Source organism: Lepidochelys olivacea (assembly GCF_965140295.1).
Source record: "Lepidochelys olivacea isolate rLepOli2 genome assembly, chromosome: 5".
NCBI lineage: Eukaryota > Metazoa > Chordata > Testudines > Cheloniidae > Lepidochelys > Lepidochelys olivacea.
In genome coordinates, this window is record NC_140415.1 from 26,817,750 (window position 1) to 26,837,213 (window position 19,464).

The following is a 19,464-nucleotide window of genomic DNA, read 5'->3' on the forward strand; positions in this document are numbered from 1 at the left end:
GACTAGCACCACCATTCTGGAAGGAACTTCCAGGGTGAGAATGTCCACCATCAAGTCCTTAGACTTGATTACTTTCTCTGCCTGTAGGCCCACGTTATGGGCAATGCGGCGAAGCAGATCCTGGTGCACCCTGTAGTCAATGGGCGGAGAACCTGAAGCGGACGCTCCTGCCACTGCCTCATCAGGCGAAGATGACAAGAAAGCCAGTGGGGGTACAGGGTCCTCAAGACCCACTATGTGCTCAGGTTGCTCTGGGTAGCATTGGCGTCCAGTGGTTCAGCACAGTCAGATGTGACCGGGCTATGGGTGGGTCTGGAGCCGGTTCTGCTGCCCACTCTGTAGTACGATGGGGAGGTCTGGATCGGGTCACCTCTGTAGCACAAAGGGCAGGTCTGTCTGCCAGTGACCGTGCAGGAGGATGCCCCGATGCTACAGACCTAGAAACCCTGGAAGAGATAGCCAGGGACTGATACTAAGCCCTGGGGGTTCAGAAGGGCCACTGCACAGCAGGTGGCCCCTGTGGCTGCCAGGTCGACTGTGCGTGTCTGACGTTTATCCAACCTGTGCCTACTGCGCCGCAGGTAGTAGAAGTCTGCCTCAGAGTCCGAGGACGACGACCAGGGCGGTGTCGATGATTCCTGAGCTGGCGGAAGGTGCCAGGAAGAGGAAGTCAGGGATCATTGCTGCAATGATCATGTAGAGGATCAGTGCCGGCTGTCCCATGATCGAGAACAGCTCCTGTGTTCCTGTGCCGTGTCTCGGTGCCAGTCGAGAGAGGGTGACCGTGATCAGTACCGACCCCTCAGTGCTGGAGACACAGATCATCACGCTCCCTACACTGGGCGATCTTGTACTGGGGCCGGTGCTGGGGGGTGTTGCGGCGATGGAGACCGGGAACAGTGCCAGTCTGGCGATGGAGAGCATCATCGTGGGCTTGCCTCTAGATGGCACCTGTCTGGACAGTGCTGGATACTTCTCTCTAACAGTAAGGGGCTGAGGCACAGTACTTTCTATAAGTTCCTTTGCAGCCTCAAAAGTGTTTGGGGTGGCGGGGGGGGGGGGTTCCAATTCCTCCACCAACCACTGCCCCGCCAGAGAGAGTCACTGAGTGCTGGGCTCAACGGTGCCAACTGGGGTGCCGGAGTTGACGGCACGAGCTCTTACTGCTTGGAAGTAGAGTCCTTCCTCTGAGGAGCAAAGTCTTCTCGGATGGTCTTGCTCTCTGAGGAGAGCATCCTCTGTCTACCTTCTTATGGTGTTTGTGGGGCACCGGTGATGTTGACCAGTGCCAGGGGGCCGCTCCACACTGCAGTGCCAGGGATCTCCAGTACCGAGAGTATCTAGCACCAGAGTCCTTCCTTGGTACCGATTCATGGACCAACGCTGGGGGTGCTCCGCACCGACCTCGGGCCTGGGACTTGGCGGTCAGGTGCTGCTGGATGGAGTGTGGCTTCCATTAATAGCTGCTTCAAACGGAAGTCGCATTTCTTCCTAGCACTGGGCTTGAAAGCCCGACAAATCTTGCAGGGCTCACACTGTTGCGCCTCCCATAGACACCACAGGCACAAGTCGTGGGGCCGCTATTGGACATAGGCTTCTTGCATATACTGCAAGATTTAAATTCTTGCGGTTGAGACATGCCCCGAAGCCCAACATGGGATGAGGGAAGAACTACAAATAATAATAAACTAACTACAAAACAAGAACTGGGTAGGACTAAGGAACAGCTAAGGGAACACTTGCAAACAAGTGAAATGCAGTTCCAGTGCCGCCACAGATGGTAAGAAGGAACTGAAAGGGGGTCAGGTTGGCAGGGTTATATATTGAGCGCTATCAGGGCAGCACTCCAGGGAGCTCCCTAGCCAACCCAGCAGGAGCTGCTCAGGGAAAAAGTTTCCAGCGACCATTCATGTGGCACGCGCACACCTGATTGGAATCAACATGAACAATCACTTGAAGAAATAGTATTAACAAATGGAAGCAAGGTCAGAGAAAAGCAATACTCATGATTAGGTGATGGGAGGGATTGATTTCTGAAGAAGGGCTAAATAGGCAAAGCTTTGTCTACACATAAAAGTTGTACCACTTTAATTCCCATAGTTAACATGAGAGTACAACCCTCATAGTGTGGATGCAGTTATACCCCTATTAATGTGCTTCCCACATGGGAAGAGGAATAAGCTATACCAATATACAGCATCTTTATACCAGTTCTACTGCATTCACAAAGGACTGTACCAGTATAACTTTATCAGTAAAAAGAAAAGGAGTACTTGTGGCACCTTAGAGACTAACCAATTTATTTGAGCATAAGCTTTTGTGAGCTACAGCTCACTTCATCGGATGCATACTGTGGAAAATAGAGAAGAGGTTTTTATACACACAAATCATGAAAAAAATGGGTGCTTTATCAGTACAAAAGGTTTTCTCTCCCCCCACCCCACTCTCCTGCTAGTACCCGCATGGCCCCACAGTACGCTGACGTTTTTATGGCTGACTTAGAACAATGCTTCCTCAGCTCTCGTCCCCTAATGCCCCTACTCTACTTGCGCTATATTGATGACATCTTCATCATCTGGACCCATGGAAAAGAAGCTCTTGAGGAATTCCACCATGATTTCAACAATTTCCATCCCACCATCAACCTCAGCCTGGTCCAGTCCACACAAGAGAGCCACTTCCTGGACACTACAGTGCTAATAAACGATGGTCACAAACACCACCCTATACCGAAAACCTACTGACCGCTATTCCTACCTACATGTCTCCAGCTTTCACCCTGACCACACCACACGATCCACTGTCTACAGCCAAGCTCTGCGATACAACCGCATTTGCTCCAACCCCTCAGACAGAGACAAACACCTACAAGATCTCTATCAAGCATTCTTACAACTACAATACCCACCTGCAGAAGTGAAGAAACAGATCGATAGAGCCAGAAGAGTTCCCAGAAGTCACCTACTACAGGACAGACCTAACAAAGAAAATAACAGAACGCCACTAGCCGTCACCTTCAGCCCCCAACTAAAACCCCTCCAACGCATTATCAAGGATCTACACCCTATACTGAAGGATGACCCAACACTCTCACAAATCTTGGGAGACAGGCCAGTCCTTGCCTGCAGACAGCCCCACAACCTGAAGCGAATACTCACCAGCAACCGCATACCACACAACAGAACCACTAACCCAGGGACCTATCCTTGCAACAAAGCCCGTTGCCAACTGTGCCCACATATCTATTCAGGGGACACCATCATAGGGCCTAATAACATCAGCCACGCTATCAGAGGCTCGTTCACCTGCACATCCACCAACGTGATATATGCCATCATGTGCCAGCAATGCCCCTCTGCCATGTACATTGGTCAAACTGGACAGTCTCTACGTAAAAGAATAAATGGACACAAATCAGATGTCAAGAATTATAACATTCATAAACCAGTCGGAGAACACTTCAATCTCTTTGGTCACGCAATCACAGACATGAAAGTTGCGATATTACAACAAAAAAAAACTTCAAATCCAGACTCCAGCGAGAGACTGCTGAATTGGAATTTATTTGAAAATTGGATACAGTTAACTTAGGTTACCTTGCATAATGACTTAGCCACTCCCAGTCTCTATTCAAGCCTATTTTGCCTTGTTTTTTCCTACCCCCCCCCCCGACATTCTTGTTAAACCCTGGATTTGTGCTGGAAATGGCCCACCTTGATTATCATACACATTGTAAGGAGAGTGATCACTTTAGATAAGCTATTACCAACAGGAGAGTGGGTTTGTGTGTGTGTGTGTGTGTGTGTGTGTTGGGGGGGGGGGGGGTTGGTTAGGAAGACAAGGGGAAATAAGTTACCTTGGACTGGACCAGGCTAAGGTTGATGGTGGGATGGAAATTGTTGAAATCATGGTGGAATTCCTCAAGAGCTTCTTTTCCATGGGTCCAGATGATGAAGATGTCATCAATATAGCGCAAGTAGAGTAGGGGCGTTAGAACAACGTTTCCTCAGCTCTCGTCCCCTAAGTCAGCCATAAAAACGTCAGCGTACTGTGGGGCCATGCGGGTACTAGCAGGAGAGTGGGGTGGTGGGAGAGAAAACCTTTTGTAGTGATAAAACACCCATTTTTTCATGATTTGTGTGTATAAAAACCTCTTCTGTATTTTCCACTGTATGCATCTGATGAAGTGAGCTGTAGCTCACGAAAGCTTATGCTCAAATAAATTGGTTAGTCTCTAAGGTGCCACAAGTACTCTTTCTTTTTGCAAATACAGACTAACACGGCTGTCACTCTGAAATATATCAGTAAAAAGTCTCCGTTCCAGCAACCACCACAGTTATTCTAATATACAACCTGTGTGTAGACCAGGCCTAGAAATGACAAACAGGGGTACAGTAAAAACACAATTTATAAATATTTGAAGGAAGCAAGAGAGGAGGACGAGTTACCTAAGGTGTGTATGGGGGTGTATCACAGACTAATAGGAAGAAACTAAGACCGGGAAAATATAGGAAAACTGTCAGGAATACTTCCTGACAGTGAGTTACACTATATTCTAGGCTAATCTCCCAAAAAAAGTGATAGAAACTTCATCTCTTGAGATTTGCACAAAACACTAGCCAAACACTGAACAATATACTGTAGGAAACAATATAATTTTGGCTGGGAATGGACTGGAAGATCTAATATGTCTAATATCTCAAACTTTTCTGATCGTAGAATCACAGAATATCAGGATTGGAAGGGACCTCAGGAGGTCATCTAGTCCAACCCCTTGCTCAAAGCAGAACCAACCCCCAACTAAATCATCCCAGCCAGGATTTTGTCAAGCCTGACCGTAAAAACTTCTAAGAAAGGAGATTCCACCACCTCCCTAGATAACACATTCCGGTGCTTCACCACCCTCCTAGTGAAAAAGTTTTTCCTACTCTCCAACTAAATCTCCCCCACTGCAGCTTGAGACCATTCCTCCTTGTTCTGTCATCTGCTACCACTGAAAACAGTCTAGATCCATCCTCTTTGGAACCCCCTTTCAGGTAATTGAAAGCACCTATCAAATCCCCCCTCATTCTTCTCTTCCGCAGACTAAACAATCCCAGTTCCCTCAGCCTCTCCTCATAAGTCATGTGTTCCAGTCCCCTAATCATTCTTGTTGCCCTCCGCCGGACGCTTTCCAATTTTTTCACATCCTTCTTGTAGGGTGGGGCCCAAAACTGGACACAGTACTCCAGATGAGGCCTCACCAATGTCGAATAGAGGGGAACGATCACGTCCCTCGATCTGCTGGCAATCCTCCTACTTATACAGCCCAAAATGCCATTGGCCTTCTTGGCAACAAGGGCACACTGTTGACTCATATCCAGCTTCTCGTCCATTGTAACCCCTAGGTCCTTCTCTGTAGAACTGCTGCCTAGCCATTCGGTCCCTCGTCTGTAGCGGTGCATGAGATTCTTCTGTCCTAAGTGCAGGACTCCGCACTTGTCCTGGTTGAACCTCATCAGATTTCTTTTGGCCCAATCTTCCAATTTGTCTAGGTCCCTCTGTATCCTATCCCTACCCTCCAGCGTATCTACCTCTCCTCCCAGTTTAGTGTCATCTGCAGACTTGCTGAGGGTGCAATCCAGAACATCCTCCAGATCATTAATGAAGATATTGAACAAAAAAGGCCCCAGGACCGACCCTTGGGGCACTCCACTTCATACCGGCTGCCAACTAGACATGGAGCCATTGATCACTACCCGTTGAGCCCAACGATCTAGCCAGCTTTCTATCCACCTTATAGTCCATTCATCCAGTCCATACTTCTTTAACTTGTTGGCAAGAATACTGTAGGAGACCTTATCAAAAGCTTTGCTGAAGTCAAGGACTAACATGTCCACTGCTTTCCCTTCATCCACAGAGCCAGTTATCTTGTCACAGAAGGCAATTAGATTAGTCAGGCATGACTTGCTCTTGGTGAATCCATGCTGATTGTTCCTGATCACTTTCCTCTCGTCTAAGTGCTTCAGAACTGATTCCTTAAGGACCTGCTCCATGATTTTTCCAGGGACTGAGGTGAGGCTGACTAGCCTGTAGTTCCCCGGATCCTCCTCCTTCTCTTTTTTAAAGATGGGCACTACTTAGCCTTTTTCCAGTCGTCCGGGACCTCCCCCAATCACCATGAGTTTTCAAAGATAATGGCCAACAGCTCTGCAATCACATCCGCCAACTCCTTTAGCACTCTCTGATGCAGCGCATCCGGCCCCAGGGACTTGTGCTCGTCCAGCTTTTCTAAATAGTCCCGAACCACTTCTTTCTCCACATAGGGCTGGTCACCTCCTCCCCATGCTGTGCTGCCCAGTGCGGTAGTCTGGGAGCTGACCTTGATCGTGAAGGCAGAGGCAAAAAAAGCATTGAGTACATTAGCTTTTTCCACATCCTCTGTCACTAGGTTGCCTCCCTAATTCAGTAAGGGGCCCACACTTTCCTTGACTTTTTTCTGCACAGAGGCATGTTAACAGCATTCATTTCCAGGTCAGGAGATGCACGAGTAAAAGTTTATGGCACACATCCAAATCATTAGGCTCTAAATAGAAATTCCCCCCCAACTCAATCTCTCGTTAAGAGTATGCTGTTGCTCTTTCACAAAAGATAAGATTGGAGCAGAAAACCTCAGCTCAGAACTCCTATGCTTTATGCAAATTAGCTGACATTGCCTCTGAGCAGCTTCTTGCCAAAAATCAACAGTAAAAACAGATCAACGTATATAGTTATAATTTGCTCTGAAATAAAATTGCTTGTTTTTTTAAATTAAACATTACGGGCTCTGTATTGCAAGTTAGGGAGGTACATTTGTTGTTTATATCTCTGTGCATGACTAGCTTATGTGTATATATAAGCAATGCAGGCTAGCCATGCGTGCTTGCAAATACCTGATTTGTTCATTCACCTTAAGTATTGGTATTCATAAACTAGTTTGACATAAAAGTGTCCAAGGTTGTCCATTCATTACTCTGAAAACTTGACTTCAAAATGCTTGATCAAAAATAAATCAAATATTCCTTGTAAAACTGGCAAAATTTCAAATAACTTTGAACTCACCTAATGAATTTGAAACTGTTTTCATGCCACCGCAGTGCCAAAAATGTCAGCATCAAGCATTCCCCAGAACAAAACACAAAAGAGCACAAGCAGCAGTCACCTAGTATCTGCAAAAGAAATGTTTTTTTTTCTCTCAAACTTACTTGATCAGTGCAATCCTATTACTACAATTAAATGTAATACAAATATTTTTCACTTAGATTTAGAACTTAGGACAAACCAATAAAAGCAATTTGCCAACCACGCTGTAACCTCGCTTAAACTATCCCAGTATCTTACGAGATACAACATTTTGGTTGCCTAAGAACTGAATATGAGACTAGCCTGAGTAGGTAATAGATTACATAAATCAATCTAACTAGGCAATTTACCTTGTCACACTGAATTAGTATTCAGTTGAGGTTATAGTTCAAATTACTCATTTTTTGTTTGTACAATTAAATTAGAAAGCACTACAGGCCTCTACAGGGTCCCATACTTCCCCCTCGTAGGTTTACTACTTTGAGATGTAATTTTCCACAGTAGACTTCCGAAACTTTAAAAAGCTATGGGTTTTAGCTGTTAAAAAAGCGTATTTGAGAGTTGCCTATACTCAAATCTTCATTTGCTACCAAAACTTTCCATACTTATTAAAAAGGAATTGCGGGGGGCTCTTTCTCAGAAAAGTGAACTAAAAATGGTGGCTGCAGGTAACATGATAAAATTCCATGAATCCTTACATACATATCCTTACATAGGAGCAAGTCCACCACACCTACACCTATTCTGCTGTCTTACTAGAAAAATAGTAAACAAATTAAAACAAAAAATGGCAAAATTCTATGCATGTAGTACATTATAACAACACGTATGTAAGCACTTTAGCAGGACAGTGCAGGTGACTGGTTTGAATTATTATTAATTTGACAATAAATCCTACAGATTACATTTGTAGAGACAAAAAAAGAATTGGTTGGAAAAATACATATATGATGCATGAACTGAGAGAGGACAATTAGAACACAGTTTTTCCACAGATACTGGAATCCCATCTAGTCTCCCTTAGCCAGAAGGATGTATAATGCAGAGCCTTAAACTGACGCTTTTAAAAACAGGAAGAAGGGTAGTGGGGAAGATCTTCAGAGCTTTTTGAGACACACAGAAGTAATCACCCCTTCCAGTTCAATCAAGAATAAATAAATACATGGCTGGATTCCAGAAGGAAAGGCCTTCCAGGTTTCTGATCCTACAATCAGATCTGCCGAATCAGTTCCCCATGCCTGCACAGAGCCATATTGAAATAACTGGAGTTATCAGCAGGTACAAGAAATCACCAGTGCAGATGAGATTGCAGGACTGAGGCCCAAAACTGGGTTCTCATAACAAAAGTTGAGACAGCAAAATATTAACAGTATGTTGCAGCAATGTCTTATCATTTTGATAATACTTTAAAGTAAGGTCTCTCTTCTTGGTCTCTAGTCGAAAGGAAGGTTACTTACTTTATAGAAACTGGAGTTCTTTGATATATGTGGTCCCTATGGATATTCAGTAAATCATAACCTTCCCAAGGATCTCACATGACTCGTCTTGCATAAAAACATCTTAGTTATGCCATATTCACATCATAACAATATTTGTATGAAGAATATGGAGTGTAACGTCACACTAAACACAGCAAAACAACTACCTCTAAATTTTAGGATTATATGCTAGAGAGTCTATGGCTTGCAGACCTTTTTTTCCAGTTGATTAAAAAAATAAAAAAGGGAGATTTGTATCTGTCAGTTTTGCGGACTATGTGCCTTCTGCAAGTTGTGGGAATGCTTAGCGCTGGATTGCCATGACCTGTTTTACCTCCAATTGTTTAATCTTTCATATGTAAGCACATTCTGTACCACTGATATAGTTACACTAGTGTTGATTAATGAAAATTAGATTAAATAAACAGTGCTGCAAGTGTCATCATGAGAAATTGAGGACATCAACATTTTCCATTTTTGAGAGGTTTTTTCCCCTGGATTGAATTTATTTATTTTAAAGTGTCTCATTTACCACAAACCCAGTTTTCACAGAAAGAAAAGAAAAAAAACTTCAGTAATTTAAAAAATTGAGACAAATTGCAAAAAAATGTGTTTGCAAAAAAATGGGTCCCTTTAGAACCTTGTGAAATGGAAACAACTTCAGAACTATTTTTAAAATCATTTTGCTATTTTTCAACAGTCTACTGCTAAGTATCTATTTTTGCCTAACTAATATTTAGTACCAGTTTGGTGCCTGTGATGTGGAAAACTGTCTTCTACTTGTGTCAGACAACTAGTAATTTCACATAGCTACTAAACACAGAATGTTCAGTCATTGCTGATGTAGGCCTGCTTTGAACCCATGGCCTAGAGACAAACTTCGAAATCCAAACACATAATTAACACTTCATCCAGCCTCTAGAAAATGTTGACATACTGCAGCACCCTTTAGCATTGTATTTTTAAGCAGCCAGCAATTAGTCTCACAAACGAGGGGTCAGATTTATAAAGATATTTAGGTGCCTAAAGATAAAGATAGGCATCTAACAGAATTTACTAAGGCTTTGTCTACACTTGCAGCGACATGTAGCTACAGAGGGAGTGAAAGGTAGGTTGCGCCCACAGTGAGGTGTGCCGCAACATGTGGCGGTGAAAGGCTCCGGCAAGGGGGAGGCAGTGCAGAAAGACTCCAGCAACAGGGAGCCGACAGATCCTTTCCCTGCTGCCTCTCCCCTGCCAGCCCCCCCCACCACGCACCCGAGAGCCTTTCATTGCAACAGGGAAAGACGCTTGCAGAGGGACGCTACACTGCTAAAAACAGCAGCGTGGGCGTGGGAGGTACTGCTTTGGCACGTAGAGAGCCACACAAGGATACTTTAAGATTTTAGCTTGTCTATACTCTACTTGCCTAAGCAGTGCCCTCTCATCTTCGCATGCCCAGCTAGCATGTGCATAAATACCAGTGGTGTCTGTACTCTACATGCCAATGTAAGCGTAGACCTACACTAAGTGAGTGAGGCATGTAACCCCCACTGTCAGACAGGTGCCTACACGTTGTGTCTCCCTGAGACCAAAAGATTTTTCACTAGCACTGTCCACTGGTCTACACCTGCACCCTGTGTCTCCTTGTGCTCTTAACTCAAGGCATAAAGGGAGATAGGGACCGACCTGTTTCCCGGTTCCTTTTCTACCACAAATAACTTAGAAAAGGATCCAAAGAAGTGGTGTAGGAGAGACCACATATTTCAAAGAATTTCAGTCACTGTGAGATAAATAGCTTTCCTTTCTTTTTTGAGTGGTGATCCCTATGGCTATTCCACTGTGGGTAACTTGCAAGCAATATTCATTGACAAGAAGGATGCAAGGAACCATGCAGGACTGCTGTATTGAAAGATGCATCTGCTGAAGAAGCTTGTACCATATCGTAATGTCTAGTAAAGATATACACAGAGCCTCATGTAGCCACTCTACCCATCTCCAGGACAACACCCTGAAGAGAAGCCATGAGGCAGCCTGGGCTCTGGTTGAATGAGCCCTCATATTTTGAGGAGCTCATAGCAAAGCAGGATGCAACTTGAGATCCATTTAGAATGTCTGTGAGGAGAGTGCTTTCCCTTTATCCACCCAGAAATAGAAATGAAGGAACTTGGAGATTGCTTGAAGGGCTTTGTCCTTTGCAGGCAGAAAGCTAAGGCTCAACAGACACCCAGAGAATGGAATTTTCTGTCTTCCCTGGCAATGTGAAGCCTTGGCTAGAATACAGGCAGGTGTTGATTGCTGACAATTGCACAGGCAGTGAGCTGAGACACAGACCTGACTTCTTTAAGGAAAGAAGGTAGTCCAAGATAGTAAGGATCTCTGAGTACTCTGGAGGTATCTCATCCTGATGTGCAGAAAGAATAGCAAATATGACAGGCAACCAGCTTGGCTTCACAGAGAAATCTTTGGTGACCTTAAACACAAAAAGGAAGCTTAGAAGAAGTGGAAACTTGGACAGAAGACTATAAAAATACAGTTTAAAAATATTGCTTGAGCATGCAGAGGTGTAACCAGGAAAGCCAAACCACAATTGGAGCTGCAGTTAGCAAGTAATATGAAGGGTAACAAAAAGAGTTTCTACAGGTATGTTAGGAGAAAGGTGGTGGTCAGGGGAAGTGTGGGACCCTTACTCAATGGGAGAGGCAACCTAGTGACAGATGATGTGGAAAAAGCTGAAGTACTCAGTGCTTTTTTTGCCTTATTCCTCACAGACAAGGGCAGCTCCCAGACTGCTGCACTGGGCAGCACAGTATGGGGAGGAGGTGAGCAGCCTTCAGTGATGAAAACAGGTTAAGGACTATTTAGAAAAGCTGGACATGCGCAAGTCCAATGCAATGCATCCAAGGGTGCTGAGGGAGTTGCCTGATGTGATTGCACAGCCATTGGCCATTATCTTTGAAAACTCGTGGCACTCGGGGGGAAGATCCCGGACGATTGGAAAAAGGCCAATATAGTGCCCATCTTTAAAAAAGGGAAGGAGGAGAATCCAAGTAACTACAGACCAGTCAGCCTCACCTCAGTCCCTGAAAAAATCATGGAGCAGGTGCTCAAATAATCCATTTTGAAGCACTTGGAAGAGAGGAATGTGATCAGGAACAGTCAACATGGATTCGCCAAAGGCAAGTCGTTCCTGACCAATTTAATTGCCTTCTATGATGAGATGGCTTTCTCTATAGATATGGGGAAAGCAGTGGACGTGATATACCTTGACTTTAGCAAAGCTTTTGATACCGTCTCCCACAGTATTCTTGCTAGCAAGTTAAAAAAGTATGGGTTGGATGAATGGACTATAAGGTGGATAGAAAGCTGGCTATATCGTCAAGCTCAAGGGGTAGTGATCAACAGCTCAATGTCTAGTTGGCAGCTAGTACCAAGCAGAGTGCCCCAGGGGTCAGTCCTGGGGCTGGTTTTGTTCAACATCTTCATTAATCATCTAGATGGTGGGATGGATTTCATCCGCGGCAAGTTCACGGATGACACTAAGCTGTGGGGAGAGGTAGATACGCTGGAGGCTAGAGATAGGGTCCAGAATGATCTAGACAAATTGGAGGATTGGCCAAAAGAAATCTAATGAGGTTCAACAAGGACAAGTGCAGAGTCCTGCACTTAGGACGGAAGAATCCCATGCACTGCCACAGGCTGGGAACCGACTAGCTAAGCGGCATTTTTGAAGATGGGGATTACAGTGGACGAGAAGCTGGATATTAGTCAACAGTGTGCCCTTGTTGCCAAGAAGGCTAATGGCATATTGGGCTGCATTAGTAGGAGCATTGCCAGCAGAATGAGGGAAGTGATTATTCCCCTTTATTCAGCACTGGTGAGACCACATCTGGAGTACTGCATCCAATTTTGAGTCCCCCACTACAGAAAGGATGTGGACAAATTGGAGAGAATCCAGCAGAGAGCAACGAAAATGATTAGGGGGCTGAGGCACATGACTTACAAGAAGAGGCTGAGGCAACTGGGCTTATTTAGTCTGCAGAAGAGAAGAGTGAGGGGGGATTTGATAGCAGCCTGTAACTACCTGAAGGGTGGTTCCAAAGAGAATGGAGCTAGGCTGTTCTCGGTGGTGGCAGATGACGGAACAAGGAGCAATGGTCTCAAGTTGCAGTGGGGGAGGTCTAGGAGAGATATTAGGAACAACTATTTCACTAGGAGGGAAGTGAAGCACTACAATGGCTTACCCAGGGAGGGGGTGGAATCTCCATCCTTAAAAGGTTTTTAAGGCCTGGCTTGACCAAGCCCTAGCTAGTATGCTTTAGTTGCAGTTGGGTCCTGCTTTGAGCATGGGGTTGGACTAGATGATCTCCTGGGGTCTCTTCCAACGGTAATCTTCTATGACATCAATGATTGTGATGCAGCAGCACCAGGAGTAGGCTATTGTCTCCTCACTGGTCTCTGTTTTCAACACTGTGGTTCATACTGCCGTTGTTGTTGTGAATACAGTGTGTGGCGGTAGCATTGCGGGACATAGTAACTCCTCTGTCACTTCTTGAACTTCGGTATTGTGACAGAGCTCTGTCCTTGTCTCCATGAGTCCCGCGTTATCTGGCAGATTTCGCCAGCCTCAGAGGATAACTGTAACCCTCCACATAACCCTTCTCTCTCTAGAGACAAGGGTCACAGTCTACTGAGCCATTTTCATCATAAGCCAGCGAGGGAGGGGAGGAGAAGCCATCCTTCCTTGCACAGTCTCTGTTGTCTCCCAGTCTCCGCGATTAATCTGGGGGTGGGGGCAAAAGGGGGAGCCCGGGCCCGCCCTCTACTCTGGGCTCCAGCCTAGGGACCCTAGTAGTATCAGCTATGATAGCTAACCTTTTAGAAACATGACATGTACAATTCCCTGGGCTACTTCCCCACAGCAGCCCCCACTTCCTCAGGCTCCACTTCACCCTTACCTCAGGGCTCCTTCCTTGTGCCTGATACGGTGTGTACAGCTCAGTCTCTCCAACAACACAACTTCTTCTCACAGCTCCTGACATCGGCACCCACCTGACTAACTGGGAGGCTTTTAACTAGTTTCAGCCAGCCCCTGATTGGCTTCAGGTGTCCCAATCAACCTAGCATTCTCCTTGCTTTCTGGAAAGTTCTAAATTGGCCCCAGGTGTTTTAATTGACCTGGAGCAGCTGCCATTTAACTTATCCTGGTACCAGGGATTTGTTTAGCCTGGAGCTAATATAGCTATCTCCCACTACTTGTCTATAGCCATCTGGCCTTGCCCCGTCACAGTATATAAATACCCAGGAATCGCAGCATCACCCTTGAGTGTTTGAGCATATGGAGAGAATCTTCAATCTTTGCAGAGAAGAGTTTGGACCCCTTGAATTGTAAATCTTCAACTGTGGATTGCTCTTCCCCAGAGAAGCCAGAAAGATGGAGCCATGAAACCCTTCTCATCACCACTCATCTTCCTGTTGTATCCACAGAGTCCAGGGCGACTTGGAGGGCTGTTCTAGATATTAGTTGACCCTCTGATACAAGTACTGTAAATTGTTCTTTTTTCTCATCAGAAATAAAAAGTCAACTAATTCAAAATATTGTGTAGTTATAATCATATTTAATCAGCAAGGCTTCATAGTTGGCTATCCACAGGTGCAGTGTAGCTGTGGATTAAGCCTTGCAGCAGAAAAGGTGGAGCCTCTTCCAGTCCTTATCATAACAACTGTATTCTTAAGTTGCTGTTGTCTGCCCCATTCATGGACTGAATCGACTACCAGAGAATTGGGTGCTGGATAGGAGAAGAGCAACTCTGTGTCCTTAACTGGCACATAATATTTTTTGTCAGACCTCTTACATATTGGTGGAACAGTTGCAGGGGTCTGCCAAATGGACTTGACAGGTTACATTATCACATCGTTCATGCGAAGAGCGATTTTGGAAGAGGAGGATATGTTCAGAATGTCCACAAGTTTGTGCTGTGCCACCAGGACCTCTTCCAGAGAGATGTCTAGAAAACTCACCACCCTTTTAAATAGGTCCTGAAATTGTTTAAAATCATTCCCCATACTGGGGGGAGGAGGCATGACAGCATCATCTGGGGAAGATAATGACAGGTGCGTAGGTGGTGTCCCTTCCTGGTCTGAGGATTCTTCTTCCTCTTCATCCCCTTCCCCTGCTGGTACCGAGGGTGCTGTACTGAGGGGTAAAGGCGATTCCTGTGTGCTCAGTTTAGATATGGTAGGCAGTCCTTGTTGGGGGGGGGGTGAGTATGTTGCCCACGGATTCCAGTATACACAATGGGGTGGCAAGGGCATCGCTGGGCCCCAGGATTTCTGGGATCAGTATAATATGCCCCCTGAGGGGGTCCTGTTTTGAGCGGCTCTCGGTGGGAAGGAGATTGTGGAGGAGAGACTATTTGCCCTTCCTTAGCCTTCTCGCTCGAAAGAGGTGGAGCAGAGTGCGGTGGCAAGGTTTGTCTAGGTGGGGTCTTGGCTTCAGGCTCAGATGCTGGTCTGAGAGGCTTCCCGCCCCACACCCCAGCTGCCCATCCCACAGCCGGGACTCTATGCCCAACTGCGGTTGCAGGCCTCGGCCCCTGGCCGAGGGTCCGCTCCCGCCCCCAGCTGTGGCCCCAGCCTCGACCCTCTTACCTGCGTCCCCGCCCCACCCTCCCCGGAGCTGCTACTCTGCTCCTGGCTCCATGGGAGGGACAGACGGGGTAAAGAAGGGCGTGAGGTACAAAGTTTGGGGACCACTGGTCTAAGGGGATTGTCTGTGACTCCATGGTAAGACTGTTACAATGATCCAGGAGTTCACATTTGTTACTGGCTTGGTGAAATCTAATTACAGAACACACCCTCAGTTTGGCGTGTTTGCCCTACTTTTGACAGGTTGCCCTGAGGTAGTCTAAACAGCACGACAGATGAGTCTTTTCCCTCCCTTGGATTTGGGCATCAGGAAGTAACAGAAGTAGAAGCTGTGACCCTGGTGTTTCGGTGGAACCCTCTCCACCACTCTCAAAGCCAGCAGAGTGGACTTGTTTGAGGAGCAGCAACTCCTGAGAGAAGTCCCTGAGGAGGGATGGAGAGGATCTGACCATGCTTAGGACCCAACTGTCAGTAATGACAGAGTCCCAAGCATTGTGAAAGCAGGCTAGCTTGTCCCCAAAGGGGGGAGATGAGGAGCGGCAACTGGAACAGTGCTCTGGACCCAGGAGTCAAAATGGGCACTTGGAAGGCATCAGAGAAGAGGGTGTGGACTGGCCAAAACCCAACCACGGCTACTTTCTCTGGTGGGACTTACCTCTCTTTCTGGGATAGTCCCATTGCCTTGGAGGAGGGAAAGTCTGGCCCAACATACACTACAGAAGATACTGCTGCTTTTGGACTCTGTAGTGGCGCCCCCAAGGAGCCCTGGAGTTCCTGAAGGAGTGCAGCATCTTGTCAGCTGTGTTCAAGAACAGCTTTTGCCCTGGAAAGGCAAATCTTCAATGGCTTGCTGGACATCGGGGGCAATGCTCAAATTCTACAGCCAGGAAGCCCTCTTCATGGTGACTGCAGAGGCTATCACCCTGGCCAAGGTGTCCACGACATCAAGTGTGGACTGCAAGGACATCTTAGCCGCCAAGCAGCCCTCAGTGACAAATGCCAAAATTTCTCCACAAGGCCTTGGACAGCTGTTCTGCAAACTTACATCGCTGTCCAGTTAACAAAATCATACTTGGAGGCAAGGTTTGCTAGCTAGCTATTTGCATCTGTAAGGAGATGCAAGTCTTCTTGCCCATAAGGTCCAATCATTTAGAGTCCCTATCCTCAGGAGTGGACTGCTATTCACCACAGTTACAGCTAAGGAATCTGGAGAAGGATGGGAGTAAAACCCCTCAAATCCCTGCACAAGAACAAAACAGCACTTTTCCAGGCACTTAGCCACAGGCACTATTGAAGCCAGCGTGCTCCAGAGGGTCTTAGCCGGTTCAAGGAGTGCATTGATAGGGAGGGCAACATTCCCAGGAGAAGACAGCTGTAAAATGTCCATCAATTTGTGGGTGTTCTCTTGTAAGAGTTCCACTTACATACCAAGTGAGGCAGAGGAACCTCAAGATCCCAGAGATAAGAGCAGAATGAGAGTAGAGGGAGCAAATAGGAGGTCTGACTCATCCATCACCAGAACGAGGCACTGCCGTTGGAAACAGTATTGGTCCCAGAAGCGGTATCAGTCCTGAAGCGAACAGCAGTACCAGTGTCCAATGGTACCAATGTGGAGGACGGTGAAAGCTGCCACAGAAGCATTTGCCGTGCCAATTCCATCAGTGCCAAGGAGGTTCCCAGTACTGAGGTCCCGTGTACCAAACCTACTTCCACAACCTCTGGAACTGAAAAATTGGGGTGTGGTCCAGATAGATCCCAGCATTCAGCAGTTTGTTCAATCAAAGGGGTTATAGCTGACGCAGCCCTGGCAAAATCCTGGAAACTAAGGAGAGGTTGGGACCGAAAGGCAGAGGAGGTCTGTAGCTGCCTGGTATGCCACCAACATGGAAGCAATCAGTACCAGCGTCTCCCCCGTCAGTACCGGACTCCTGGACGCCAGAGCTGGCATCAACAGTGTAGGGTTTCTAAACTCCCTACTGCGTACCAGTTATTAGGAAGAGACAGGTAACAGTTATGGGGGATTCGATCATTAGAAACATAGATGGCTGGGTTTGCGATGACCAGGAGAACTGCCTGGTGACTTGCCTGCCTGGTGAGAAGGTTGCAGATCTCTCGAGACATCTAGGTAGACTTATGTATTGTGCTGGGAAAGAGCAGGTGGTCATGGTACATGTAGGTACCAATGATGAAGGGAAGGATAGGAGAAAGATTCTAGAGACCATATTTAGGCTGTTAAGTAAGAGATGGTAGTGTTCTCTGAAATGCTTCCAGTTACACGCGCAGGGCCAGTTAGAAAGGCAGAACTGCAGGGTCTCAATGTGTAGAGTAGATGACAGTATAGGGAGGAGGGGTTTAGATTTATTAGAAATTGGGGAAACTTTTGGGAAAGGGGGAGCCTATACAGAAAGGATGGTGACACTGACTGTGAAATGCTTAGGGAGATTAGAGGCTATAAAAATAAAAAACAATAATAATGGGGGATTTCAACTATCCCCATCTTGACTGGGTACATGTCACCTCAGGATGGGATGCAGAAATAAAGTTTGACACCTTCAATGACAGCTTCTTGGAGCAGCTAGTCCTGGAACCCACAAGTGGAGAGGCAATTCTTGATTTACTCCTAAGTGAAGCACAGGATCTGGTCCAAGAGGTGAATATAGCTGTACCGCTAGGCAATAACAGTGACCATAATGAAATTTAACATCCCTGTGGTGGGGAAAACACGACAGCAGCCCAACACTGTAGCATTTAATTTCAGAAAGGGGGACTACACAAAAATGAGCAATTTAAGAAGATATAGTGCCAAAAGTGAAATCCCTGCAAGCTGCATTGAAACTTTTCAAAGACACCATAATAGAGGCTCAACTTAAACGTATACCCCAAATTAAAAAAGGCAAGAGAACCAAAAAAGTGTGCCACCGTGGCTAAACAAACTAAAAGAAGCAGTGATAGACAAAAAGACATCCTTTAAAAAGTGGAAGTTAAATCCTAGTGAGGAAAACAGAAAGGAGCATAAACTCTGGCAAATGAAGTGTAAAAATATAATTAAGAAAGTCAAAAAAGAACAGCGAGACAAAGACTCAGTAAGTACTAGCCCCACCTCAAAAAACATATTGGAATTGGAAAAGGTTCAGAAAAGGGCAACAAAAATAATTAGGGGTATGGAATGGCTGCCATATGAGGAGAAATTAATAAGACTGGGACTTTTCAGCTTGGAAAAGAGATGACTGAGGAGGGATATGATACAGGTCTATAAAATCATGACTGGTAAGGAGAAAGTAAATAAGGAAGTGTTATTTACTCCTTCTTATAACACAAGAATGAAATTAATAGGCAGCACATTTAAAACAAACAAAAAGTAGTATTTTTTCACACAACACACAGTCAACCTGTGGAACTCCTTGCCAGAGGATGTAGTGAAGGCCAAGACTATAACAGGGTTCAAAAAAGAATGAGATAAGTTCATGGGGATTGACCCATCAATAGCTATTAGCTAGGATGGGCGGGGATGGGGTCCCTAGTCTCCGTTTGCCAGAAGCTGGGAATGGGCAACAGGAGATGGATCACTTGTTCTTTTCATTCCCTCTGGGGCCCCTGGCATTGGCCCCTGTTGGAAGACAGGATACTTGGCTAGATGGACCTTTGATCTGACCCAGTATGGTCATTCTTATGTTACCAGGGAAATGTTACCTGCGGGGCTGCAGCACCCACAGGGAAAAATTAGCGGGTGTTCCGCACCCACCGGCGGCCAAGCTCCCCCCCCCCCCCCCTGCTGCATCCCCACTCCTCCCCTTCCCAAACACACACACACACCACCACCCCCGGCCACCTAACAGGTGTTTGGTCGTGCTTAGGACTTTCCAGGAGGGAGGGGGAGGAGTGTGGACACGGCCCACTCGGGAGAGGAGGCAGTAAAGACGCGGGGTCGGGGCGGCGGGGTCGAGCACCCATGGGGCAGAGGGGAAGTCTGCGGCTGTACCAGCACCAGTTCAATGCCAATCCATGTATTTCCTGGGAGAGGCAGAAGAATCACCCCAAAACCTGGAGTGGTGTCAACTGGGCTCATGTGACCTTTTCCTTGGTAAAGTTGATGGGGAATGGCTCCTCTGTTTCGAGAGAGGAGCGCCTGCTCCACAGCATGAAGTGGCAGCACTCTCAGAACCTGAGGGCAATCTCCGACCTGATGATGGCCTCAGTTCCAAAGCCGACCACATGACCTGTTCGAGTAGGTATTGCTGCAGACTAAGGAGCCAAGTCA

At 46.4% G+C, this 19,464-nt stretch overlaps 1 protein-coding gene across 2 annotated transcripts in view; it reads right to left on the reverse strand.

Moving 5' to 3' along the window:
- CPLANE1 (ciliogenesis and planar polarity effector complex subunit 1) overlaps positions 1 to 19,464 on the reverse strand; it is a 180,072-nt gene that overhangs the window by 145,203 nt on the left and 15,405 nt on the right. For both annotated transcript variants that reach the window (XM_084628687.1, XM_084628686.1), the window contains exon 6: positions 7,081 to 7,187. In XM_084628687.1, the coding sequence (XP_084484813.1) occupies positions 7,081 to 7,187 (107 nt within the window). The remainder of the gene's footprint in view (positions 1 to 7,080; positions 7,188 to 19,464) is intronic.